The 11,880-nt window shown below is 44.8% G+C and overlaps 1 protein-coding gene and 3 non-coding genes across 4 annotated transcripts; all 4 read left to right on the top strand.

The window, feature by feature from the left end:
• The first annotated feature begins 586 nt into the window (after positions 1-586).
• NCL (nucleolin) lies at positions 587-10,475 on the top strand. Its single transcript, XM_012760948.2, has 14 exons — positions 587-817; positions 1,886-2,002; positions 3,102-3,585; positions 3,951-4,145; positions 4,253-4,339; positions 4,532-4,673; positions 5,120-5,244; positions 6,179-6,302; positions 7,268-7,425; positions 8,106-8,229; positions 8,421-8,554; positions 9,074-9,200; positions 9,586-9,809; positions 9,976-10,475. The coding sequence occupies exons 1-14, from the start codon at positions 800-802 to the stop codon at positions 10,050-10,052; spliced, it is 2,136 nt and encodes a 711-aa protein (XP_012616402.1). The 5' UTR covers positions 587-799; the 3' UTR covers positions 10,053-10,475.
• On the top strand, positions 4,387-4,456 carry LOC142872424 (small nucleolar RNA SNORD82). The gene has a single exon (XR_012920684.1). It is a non-coding gene; the product is annotated as a small nucleolar RNA SNORD82 (small nucleolar RNA).
• LOC142872426 (small nucleolar RNA SNORD20) lies at positions 8,688-8,767 on the top strand. Its single transcript, XR_012920686.1, has one exon. It is a non-coding gene; the product is annotated as a small nucleolar RNA SNORD20 (small nucleolar RNA).
• On the top strand, positions 9,270-9,407 carry LOC142872421 (small nucleolar RNA SNORA75). The gene has a single exon (XR_012920681.1). It is a non-coding gene; the product is annotated as a small nucleolar RNA SNORA75 (small nucleolar RNA).
• Positions 10,476-11,880: the final 1,405 nt, after the last annotated feature.

Here is an 11,880-nt window from a genome sequence, read left to right as displayed (position 1 = left end):
AGTAACCCTACGAATATACGCGATTGACTTTATTTACAGCTCTCAGGAGGCTGCCTCAGGCACGTGGCCCGGGAGGGAATCACTGCAGCCAGGGGGATGGCTTTGGCCCCAAGTTCGTCGGCCGGCAGGGCTAAGCTGTGCCTCGGAAGGGGCCGCCGTGAACTTTGCGGTTCCCGAACTTCCGGCGCTAGCGGGCTCATCAGCAGGAAAACCGGCCGGACTCCTTTCTCCAGGGCCGCCAGGAGGACTGGCGTGGAGTGCCGGGGCCGCGCGTGGGGTCTCTGAGGAACTCCAAGGCCGCCGGAGCCTACAAGACCAGACCACATTCGGGACCAAAGGTCCCCGAGCACCCCGAGCACCCCACGCTCAAAATTCCCATCTCACCGCGCAGGCCGGGACCCGCGCGCCCGCCGCCCAATCAGCGCCCGCCTGGCACAATGCGAGTCCCGCCCCAGGGCGCCGCCGCCGAGCCCTCCCCTCCCCCGCCGGCCTCGGCCCGCCCACTCCCGCCCGCGCCCCGCCCCGCGCCGTTCTAGGTTAGAGGCTCGCAATTGGCTCCTGGGGACGGGCGCGGGCTCTGGTTGGTCGAAGCGGAGTCACAAGGGCGCCGTCGTCGCCTTTCCAGAGGCGATTACTGGGCAGGCTCAGTCTTTCGCCTCAGTCTCGAGCTCTAGCTGGCAGCGAGGCGTACGTGCTCCGGGATCCTCTGTGCCCGTAGCCGCCGTCGACGTCGCCTAGTTCCTCTAGGTTTGTCTCCGCCACCTGCCCGATACATACTCCGCCGTCATAAGCCGCCATCATGGTGAAGCTCGCTAAGGTAAGAGGCCTCGCGCGCAAGCACGGACATTTGGGCCTGCGTTCCGAGGGGCGCGCGCGCGGCGCCGCGGGGAGGGAGGCCTGCGCGCAGTCCCGGGCGCGTTCGAGGGCGCCATGCTGGGGGGAAGTCTCGCGCGACAAGCTGGGAGTTCTCGCGGCTTTTGGCTACTTGGTGGCGAGGTGGAGAGCTTTGGCAGGTGCTGGGGGTGGTGAAAGCGGCGGGGAAAGACTAAGGCGATGCGCGCGAGGAGGGGGCGCTGGGCCTCGGGGCGGGCAGGATGAGGCCAAACTCCTGCGACGAACACGAACTGGGCCCCGCCTCCTGGCGCACGTGTCCCGGAGCGCGGCCCACCACGTGGGCCCGGCCGCGTGGGCCCCAGAGTCTCGGAAGAGGCCGGTGTCCTAAGGCGGGAAACGGTGCGATGGGCCCTAGTGGGAGGCTCAGTGGCCTCCGGGACCTTTCCGCCCCAGCCAGGCTAGCGGACACGTGGCAGGCCCTTTAAGGAGGCTGTGCTTTTTGCACCTGGCTGTGCGCACATGGTGGCCTACCGAGTACCCCCACGTGGCCCCGCCGGGTCTGGAAGGGGCGGGGTTGTCTCGCTGGGAAAGGAAAACTTCGTAATACCAAAGGCACTTATTTTTAAAAGGCGATTTAAAAAATAAAAGGGTCTTAAAGATTTTCAATCTTAAGTTGGATTCAGACGAGGGTGGTAGAGTGAAGTGCCAGAATTGAATAGTTAGCGGGAAAAATAGTCCAGTTGCAGGCCACTGGTTATTAATAATTGTGCATGATGTGCATAACTAAGGCAACAGGAAGAGAAATTATTTCAGGTTGCCTTTTTATCTTGAAGTTTGGTTTTCTGTTAGTAAAACCTGACAGGAAAACGTGTGGGAATTTGAAGTATTGTATTGCATATCAAGAATAGTCTTTGTTGTGCTATTTAGCATTATGAAAAATGGATTCTGAGAAAGGAGATTATTGCATTTTACGATGTAGAATGATAACAAAATATGTTTCGCTGGAAAAGTTGATGAGAGTGCAGTGTTCTACTTGTGTCCATTTTTTCAGGCAAGTAAAAATCAAGGTGACCCCAAGAAAATGGCTCCTCCCCCAAAGGAGGTAGAAGAAGATAGTGAAGATGAGGAAATGTCAGAAGATGAAGATGATGACAGCAGTGAAGAAGAGGTAATTATTTATGTCCACTTAATGCAGAGTTGTGTTGAAACTACAAAATGTAGAGTTAAAACAAAGTCATGTGGGTATTTGAGTTTGAGACACATGAGATCTAGGAGTTTGCTTTTCACATGCCCTCTGCAGGGCTTGACCTGTGTGATAAGTTGTGTTAAATCGTTACATTATCCAGTTTCAACATGTTATCGATAGCCTCATGGGCTAGAAAGGGAAAGGTATATTTTATAAAATAAGTGGCAGAGCTGAACATTGTCCTCAGATCTGAGGATAACAGTAGCAGATTCTTTTCCTGCACTCCAAGCAAGATTTATTGGTCTCTATTCCACTATATATGAGCTTAGTAACACTAATTGCTGTGTTATAATTGTCTCTGGTATAGATTAGCACTTCCTAGGTATTGTTTGCTCACTATAAAGACAACTAACCACTTAAATATGCTCAGTTTTCTTGTTTAGAGTTTAGTAAAAGTTTTATTCTTCCACATACTGGTAAAACTAGTAATTGAAAAGCAGATTTGAGTGGGACTTAAATGTAGATAAATGATGGTTGTTTTTGTCAGGCTAACATGCTCACTCTTTGTGCTATAATTTGGCAAGGGTTATTCAGCATGGCTATTTGAACTTCGTTTTACTTTTAGTCCTGAGAACTGAGCATTTGTTGGGCTCTTTCACCATATTTAGGAACCCCAGATGATTTATTAATAGTCAACACAGCTTTCTGTGTTCTTTTTGTTATTCTGTTTTGAATAATATACATATGTTCTTCATCCTCAAATTACATTTATGGTTGATAACGATTCTCACTTTCAAATGAGAAAGCTGAGGTTTGAAAAAGTATAAGGTAGAATTCCACAGGTTTAGAAAGTTTGTTTATGCTTGGGTATTTTACTTGATAATAAGAACTATGATTTATAACATGACATCTATGACATATAACAAGGCTCTGGAATTTAACATGCTATTATTATGTACCTAATGCCTGTGGCACTGAGGCAGTGTCAGATTCACTTATTGGGACCATGGCTGTCTTTTGGAGTGTGGGGGCAGACTTACATTGGTTTTTTTAAAAAATTATTATTTTTTTAATTCTTAAGGTTATCATCCCTCAGAAGAAAGGCAAGAAGGCTACTGCAACCCCAGCAAAGAAGGTGGTGGTTTCTCCAACAAAAAAGGTTGCAGTTGCCATACCTGCGAAGAAAGTAGCTGTCACCCCAGGCAAAAAGGCAGCAGCCCCACAGGCCAAGAAGATGGTTACACCAGCCAAAGCAGTTGTTACACCTGGCAAAAAGGGAGCCACACCAGCCAAAGCACTGGTAGCAACCCCTGGTAAGAAGGGAGCTGCCACCCCAGCCAAGGGGGCAAAGAATGGCAAGAATGCCAAGAAGGAAGACAGTGATGATGAGGAGGATGACAGCGAGGAGGACGATGAAGATGAGGATGATGATGAAGATGAGGAGGAGGATGAATTTGAACCAGTGGTGATTAAAGCAGCAGCTGCTGCCCCTGCATCAGAGGATGAGGATGATGAGGATGATGAAGATGAAGAGGATGAGGATGAGGAGGATGACGAAGAAGATGGTAAGACATTCTCTAGGTAGTTACTAAGATATTGTGAGATGAGGTTCTAGAAGCAACACTACATACACTTTCTATGACAACATGGAGATTAGATGAGAATCCTGGAGACTCTGGGCTGTTGTATGCCAAGCTCTACTACCAGTGAATGATTTCCTGCCCCTGAAGAAATGCTTGTCAACAGTACCTTCTGTGAGCATTTTTCACAATGTAGGTTTTTGCTCCCAAGTGATCTGTCAATTCTTTCCATAACTGAAAACTAAGCATGGTGGGAAGATTGTGTTTCTTTTCCTTTAGGTCTTCTCAGAACTAATGTTAGCTTTTGGAGATTTCTCTTATAGGTTTTGACTAAGTGGCTTGTCTTTCAGACTCTGAAGAAGAAGCTATGGAGACCACACCAGCCAAAGGAAAGAAAACTGCAAAAGCTGTAACTGTGAAAGCTAAGAGCACGCCTGAGGATGAAGATGAAGAGGAGGAAGATGAGGATGAGGATGACGACGACGATGATGAAGATGATGAGGACGATGATGATGAAGACGAGGACGAGGAGGACGAGGAGGAAGGTAACTAGATTCAATTCTGAGGTATATTGACCTGAGTTATGTTTAAAGGGGGTATTTAGGTATATGTAGCTACTCATGGGTGACACATTGTTTGAAATCTTGTCTAGAGCCTGTCAAAGAAGCGCCTGGAAAACGAAAGAAGGAAATGACCAAACAGAAAGCAGCTCCTGAAGCCAAGAAACAGAAAGTGGAAGGTAACTAGCAGAATTTTGGGGAATGTGAGAGGAGATAAAGTCAAATTAGCACAGCTGATGAATGACAAAGGGACTTAATACTGAAACCTGATGTTACACTATAACGTGCTGATGTGCTATACATAGAAATTTTATACTAGAAATTTTGTGCCATGTTTTACAAATAGATTGATATTTCAATTTTTTGTATAGCCACAGAACCAACTACATCTTTCAATCTCTTTATTGGAAATCTGAACTCTAACAAATCTGCTCCCGAATTAAAAACTGGTATCAGTGATGTTTTTGCTAAAAATGATCTTGCTGTTGTGGATGTCAGAATTGGTATGACTAGGTAAGTGCTTCACTGCACATTACAAATGAAGTCCGCTAATGCTTTTCTCCTCCCTTGCTATAACTGTTACATTAGCCAGTCACAGGAATTTAGTGTTTATATTCTTCCAAATACCTAATCGATTAGACCTCTGAATAGTCAGCATAGTAAATGCTTTTATTCAGACAGGATTCTCCTTTCTTAGTGCTTTATGTAGGTTCTTTTGTTAGCTACTACTATTAAGTGGTATAAGCAATTTAGCAGATTCGTCAAAGGTGAATTTGCATGTGATGTCTTGGTATAATATAGACCTTGTTCTATAGCCACAATTTGCACAATCTTTATTTTGTCAGTAAAATACTGTAGGTACTTTTTTACTTGATCTTTGTAATGTCACATTTGCCCAGAATACATGAGTAGCTTCTACTTGTTTCACCTGTAATTTTGCCCTCCTCTTCACTTTAAAGAAAATTTGGCTATGTGGATTTTGAATCTGCTGAAGACCTGGAAAAAGCTTTGGAGCTCACTGGTTTGAAAGTCTTTGGCAATGAAATTAAACTAGAGAAACCAAAAGGCAAAGACAGTAAGAAAGGTATGTAAGGCTTTGGGAGATTGTTCTCCCAATGTATCTAGAAGTCATAGTCTAATGTAGGGAAAATGCTTTGTAACTTTTCTCCCTTGGTGTGTGTTGATGGGAGAATTAAAACACTTTATTGTGTTTGCAGTAGTACTTGACACTGCTTGCTGGTATTGTAATATGAATTCCTGAATCAGGCCAGCAGGAATACTTATTTAGAAAAAGGATTATTAGATTCACCTAAAATAATATACAGGAACCTTTCTTCACTGAAACTGTATTTGGTCCCTTATTACTCTCTTTGAATCGTTTATTTTCCTCTATACACTTATGTTTTAAAGTGGTGTGTTCCTGGTTTTTAAAATTCAGAGATAACGAGCATCTACCTTAGATGGAGTTTGACATCAGCTGTGATAACATGGAGGGGACCCACTTGTATTTTGCCATGTCTGTATCTCCATACTTAGCACAGAGCCATGTACATCATAAGATCTCACATTATTTGTTGAATAGAACTGCCTTTTTTTTTTTTTTTTTTTTTTTTGAGACAGAGTCTCGCTTGTTGACCAGGCTAGAGTGAGCGCCGTGGCGTCAGCCTAGCTCACAGCAACCTCAAACTCCTGGGCTCAAGCAATCCTTCTGCCTCAGCCTCCGGAGTAGCTGGGACTATAGGCATGCTCCACCATGCCCGGCTAATTTTTTTATATATATATTAGTTGGCCAATTAATTTCTTTCTATTTATAGTAGAGACGGGGTCTTGCTCTTGCTCAGGCTGGTTTTGAACTCCTGACCTCGAGCAATCCACCCACCTCAGCCTCCCAGAGTGCTAGGATTACAGGCGTGAGCTACCGTGCCCGGCTTAGAACTGCCTTTTATGGTTTTTTTTCCCCCTCTTTGGTCTTGTAGGCCATGCAGCTCATTTTTGTGTGTGTTTGTTTTTTAATCTAGATCGAGATGCCAGAACACTTTTGGCGAAAAATCTTCCTTATAAAGTCACTCAGGATGAATTAAAAGAAGTGTTTGAAGATGCTCTGGAGATCAGATTAGTCAGCAAGGATGGGAAGAGTAAAGGGTATGTTTTGTCTATTGAAATGTTAGAGTTTTATTAAAATTAAGGCACTGCCCTGCTTTTTTAAAGCAGTGTTGGTCCAGTTTTCCTTGGTGTGTGATCTCTGGTAGTTTTACCCCTAAACCTGTGTCTCAATTTCCCTTCTGTGCAGCAGAGATAACATACCTGATTTATATGGTGATTTTGAAAGATGAGCTGTTAACATGTAAAAGGAGTAAGGAAATGTGCCTAGCTTATAAGTGCTTTGGAGGTGCCAGGTGCTGCAGTGAGGTGAGGTTAACATGAAAAGATTTTTGAGACAGAGTCTTGCTTTGTCATCCTGGGTAGAGTACAGTGGCATCATAGCTCACTGCATGCAACCACAAACTTCTGGGCTCGAGTGGTCCTCATGCTTCAGCCTCCCAAGTAGCTGGGATTATAGGTGTATGCCACAACACTGGCTAATTTTTCTATTTTTAGTAGAGACAGGGTTTTGCTCTTGGTCAGACTGGTCTCAGATCTCCTGAGCTCAAGCAATCCTCCCACCTTGGCCTCCCAGAGTGCTGGGATTATAGGTGTGAGCCACTGTGCCAGGCAGGCCTGAGAAGATTTTCTAAGAGTATTTGTCAAACTTTGTAGTGGCAGGTAAAAGGGAAGCTCAGGTTTTAATTGAAAATTACAGGATACAAGAATCTAATGCCTGACGATCTAAGGTGAAGCTGAGGCAGTGATGCCAGCACTGCAGAGCAGCTGCAAATATAGATTATCATTACCAGAGAGGTGTCACTGCATAACAAACATAACGTGCTTGAATCATCCCAAAACTATCCCCTCCCCCTGCCCTGCGTAAATAAAAAAAATAAAGTACAAGATAGGGGAAACTTGGAATGTGTCAGTGAGCATTGAACTAAAGGTATTTATTATACTCAGCTGAAACAAGGTCTGTGTTAGATTAAAACATTTGTGTTCTTTCCCCCTGCCCATTGCAGAATTGCTTATATTGAATTTAAGACAGAAGCTGATGCAGAGAAAACCTTTGAAGAAAAGCAGGGAACAGAGATTGATGGGCGATCCATTTCCCTCTACTACACTGGAGAGAAAGGTCAAAGTCAAGACTATAGAGGTGGAAAGAATAGCACCTGGAGTGGTAAGAACTCATAGGCTTTTTACATGGTTCCAGCACTTATGGAGGGAAATCTTTTGTGTCTTTGTATTTCATAAGTTTAAGTACTAATCAGTAAAGGTTAATTAAATTGATGCAGTTGAAGATTAAGCAAGTTATACCCCTAGTTATGTCCTTACTTGTAGTACTACTCTCTAGTCCCTTGAATGAGAGCTGAAATCCTTTTGTGTTGGATATGGTAAGCAAATGCTTCCTTTTTTATGATTTAAAGCAGGGGTCCCCAACCTTTTTGGCACTAGGGACCAGATTCATGGAAGGCAGTTTTTCCACTGAAGGGGTGGTGGGCAGGCATAGCTCAGGTGGTTACAGGCGGCCTGGTTCCTAACAGGCCATGGACTGGTACTGGACCATGACCCGGGGACTGGGGACTGCAGCTTGAAATGACTTAGACCATGTGTGCTCTGAACTCAGATTACTGTTGTTGGGAGACGTAGACCAGTAGTCAACCTATACATAAAGGACAATAAGCAGGACATTACAGTACATGATGGGTACTCAGTGTGGTAAGTAATAGAAGTGGGATTTATTTCACTTTCATCAGTGTTGGCATGTTAACTTCCCAAGCACTGAAGTTCTTCAGAACTGTGACTAAGGCCAGGAGCCACTGCTTCAAAGTCAGACTGTGGGCATCTCTTTATTTGCAGGTGAGTCGAAAACTCTGGTTTTAAGCAACCTCTCCTACAGTGCAACAGAAGAAACTCTTCAGGAAGTATTTGAGAAGGCAACGTTGATCAAAGTGCCCCAGAACCAAAATGGCAAATCTAAAGGGTAAAATAATATCTTTATACTGTCACCTGTAGGCTGTTAGGACTGTTTTGAATCGTTTTAGCTGTGCAGATCAGTGTAAAGCAGCATGTAATAATAGCTGCTTGAGGGGAAAGATTTGGTGGTATATCATAGATTAGTGGGAGAGCCAGGTGCTTGGTCATTTATTTGAACTCATAACTGTTTGTCCTCAGGTATGCATTTATAGAATTTGCTTCATTTGAAGATGCTAAAGAAGCTTTAAATTCCTGTAATAAAAGGGAAATTGAGGGCAGAGCAATCAGGCTGGAGTTGCAAGCGCCCAGGGGATCACCTAATGCCAGAAGTCGTAAGTTCCTATTGACAATACTGTGGTTGGTGGGTGGCACTCTCTCTTAGTGCTTTGCTTGAACTTGTGTATGTCAGTGTTTACTTTGACCAGGTTCCATTTTTTTTCTTGTTGCTACTGAGTGAATGATAACTGGATATGATGACTGATTACCTGAGAAATAATTGATGAAATTTCAAGAAAATTCCTCTAGATAGTCAAGTTCTGATCCAGCTGTGTCAACTCAGAGCAGCAAATTGGCCTGTGATTTACTGCCCTAGATGGTGGGCAGCACTCTGTTTTGGTTGTTTCTCCCACATTCCATAAAAGATCTGGGGCGGATTTCAGTTAGGCCTGGTAATAAAAAAGGGCTGTCAATGTTAGCCCTTTAATTAAGCGCTAGTTGGCTATGGTGCTTTTTAACTGCTTTCTCCACTAAGGCAAGCATTCTTGGCCAGTGGTCATACTAGGCATTGTGCAAATTCAGTGTCATGAATTGTGACTTAATAAAAAGGTGCAATTTTTATTTTTCTTCCCCAGAGCCATCCAAAACCCTGTTTGTCAAAGGTCTGTCTGAGGATACCACTGAAGAGACATTGAAGGAGTCATTTGATGGCTCTGTTCGTGCAAGGATAGTCACTGATAGGGAAACTGGATCCTCCAAAGGGTAAGGTGCAGTGAATGTGCAGCGTTGCCTCCACTCCCAGGGTCTCTATGCTGTGTAGAGATCTCACGTGTCTTCTCATTGAGCTCCGTTCTGTCTCTTGGTGGCAGTTTATGGATTCGCACGAGAAGAAGAAGAATTCACAGAACTTAGCATTATTTTACCTTCTTTTTTTTATGGAGGTATATTTGGCTGTTTTGTGAGACATTCTGGGGTTTTGGCAGTCACTTAAACCAGTTAAAAATGTCCATAGAGAGCTACTCTGTCACTTTGGGCTTTTCCTGGCTAAGCAAGGCTGCTTTCTGTGGAACGGCTGTCCAACATATGAGGTTAACTCAGCACTTGTTCAGTATGTGCTTGCTTTATAATGGGTAATTTGATTTTTTAGGTTTGGTTTTGTAGACTTCAACAGTGAGGAAGATGCCAAAGCAGCAAAGGAGGCCATGGAAGATGGTGAAATTGATGGAAACAAAGTTACATTGGACTGGGCCAAGCCGAAGGGTGAAGGTGGCTTTGGGGGTCGCGGTGGAGGCAGAGGAGGCTTTGGAGGCAGAGGTGGTGGCAGAGGAGGCCGAGGCGGATTTGGTGGCAGAGGCCGGGGAGGCTTTGGAGGTAAGGCACAGGGGTGACCTCAGCATCTGTACTGATGAAACACTGTGTGGCATGTGCACTTCAGGCCCTGTGCTGTGTCAGGCAGGGTACTGGGTACCTGATCACTGGGGAGGAAATTGTGGGCCACTTTGTGCCTGTGCTTTAATGCTGTCTTGCCTTCCTGCAGGCCGAGGAGGCTTCCGAGGTGGAAGAGGAGGAGGAGGAGACCACAAGCCACAAGGAAAGAAGACGAAGTTTGAATAGCTTCTGTCCCTATGTCTTTCCCTCTTCCATTTGAAAGAAAGGACTCTGGGGTTTTTACTCTGTTACGTGATCAATGACAGAGCCTTCTGAGGACATTCCAAGACAGTATACAGTCCTGTGGTCTACTTGGAAATCCATGTAGATACCATTTCAAGAGCGATACCCTGTTGGTTTTGACTGGATATTCATATAAACTTTTTAAAGAGATGAGTGATAGAGCTAACCCTTATCTGTAAGTTTTGAATTTATATTGTTTCATCCCATGTACAAAACCATTTTTTCCTACAAATAGTTTGTTTTTGTTTTTCTGTTTTTTGGGTTTTTTTTGTGTGTGTTGGGGGGGTTGTAAAGGAAGGCAGAATGTTTTATCATGGTTTTTGCTTCAGCTTTAGGACAAATTAAAAGTCAATTCTGGTTGCCAGACTTGTTACTTCCTAAAGAGTGTTTCTCCTGGAATGTCACTGATGTCAGTCACTGAAGAGTGTGGCAAAGCCATCTCAGTCACTCAGTTCCACCCATCCTGATGGAAATGACCAATGTGTTGGTTTCTAGTATCCCAGCTCCCAGTTTGGGTGAAATGGCTTGTGGGGTGACATGGGAGGTGTGCCCGAAGCCTTCTGCGGCTTGTAGCAAGCCTGTGGATTGTGTACTGAACAAGAGCTCTGAAAGGGAGGCACTGGCACACATAAGGCCTCCTGAAATAAGGTGTTGGAACATCAATTCTAGAATGGCCAATGAGTAGAATTTATGCTAGATGAATGGACCAGTGGAGACTTCTGGACTATTTGTTGCCTTGGGATAAGGGGTATGAATAACTGATCCCCAAAAAAGCCTTTAGTTTCTCACTGTTATATTGCTCATTCTGTCTGGTCTTACTCAACACTCTCTGCCCCCACACCTCTGCTTTTAATAAAAGTCAAAAAGCCACATTAGAGATCTAGGTGAAGGGATTACTAGCATTTTGACAAACCTAGGCACCCAAGTCCAAAGCCGTACTAATCAGACAAGTGAAGTCAATAAAAGGTTATGTGGTTAGAAGGCAACCTGGAGACTGTAAGTGTGTGGTTTGTGTTTTCCCTGGTTGACTTTTTGTGTTGGGGAAATCTGAGAGCCTTGTGCTCATCGCCACCTGTCCTGTTCCAAGTACCGGGATGAGGGGGACAATGCTGTTATATGGCCCTCTTGCTCTAGAGGGGAAGATGGCCAGTGAAAGAGGTGCAGCTGTGAAGAAAAGGGGTGAGGGTCTCTTGTGATGCCAAGGTCAAAAGGCCTTTGGCAGCCTAAATTCTAGGAAGATGAGTTAAAAGCTTTGAGTCAATTGGAGCCCATCAAGGATGCCGTGGATTAAGTCTATTAAATTACAGCATGGCTGGTTAGTGCAAAAACATGAATTTACACTGGCAACACATCCGTCCCAGATAACTTGTTCAAGAAAGTCTGATATAGTTGGTTTCTATGCCTCCTAGAATCCATCGAATGGTGATTATAGGCTCCCTTCCCCATTATGCTGCAGTCTTCTCCCAGGCACATATATACATACTGTGGCTGGTTTCTTTGCTCAATCTTTGGCAGGCCTATGGGTTTAAGAGACCAAAATGCCAGTAAGCCATTTAGCCACCTTGGAACACGAGTCCAGTTCCCTCCTAGCTAGGCTGCAGCACAGCCACTGCTTGTTCTGCACTTGTGTGGCTTGGCAGAGCCTGTGGGAGTGCGTTTTGATGGGTTCCCCGGCTGCCTGGCAGGTAAGGCTTGAACTTCACTGTGCTCTCTAGCCTAATTGCAGGAAGAGTTCATGGCCCCCAGGCTAGGGTTTGCATTTGAAGTGTTA

Source organism: Microcebus murinus, chromosome 8 (genome assembly GCF_040939455.1).
Source record: "Microcebus murinus isolate Inina chromosome 8, M.murinus_Inina_mat1.0, whole genome shotgun sequence".
Taxonomy (NCBI): Eukaryota; Metazoa; Chordata; class Mammalia; order Primates; family Cheirogaleidae; genus Microcebus; species Microcebus murinus.
Note: the sequence above shows the minus strand (reverse complement) of the source record. Positions and strands in the feature narration are given on the sequence as shown.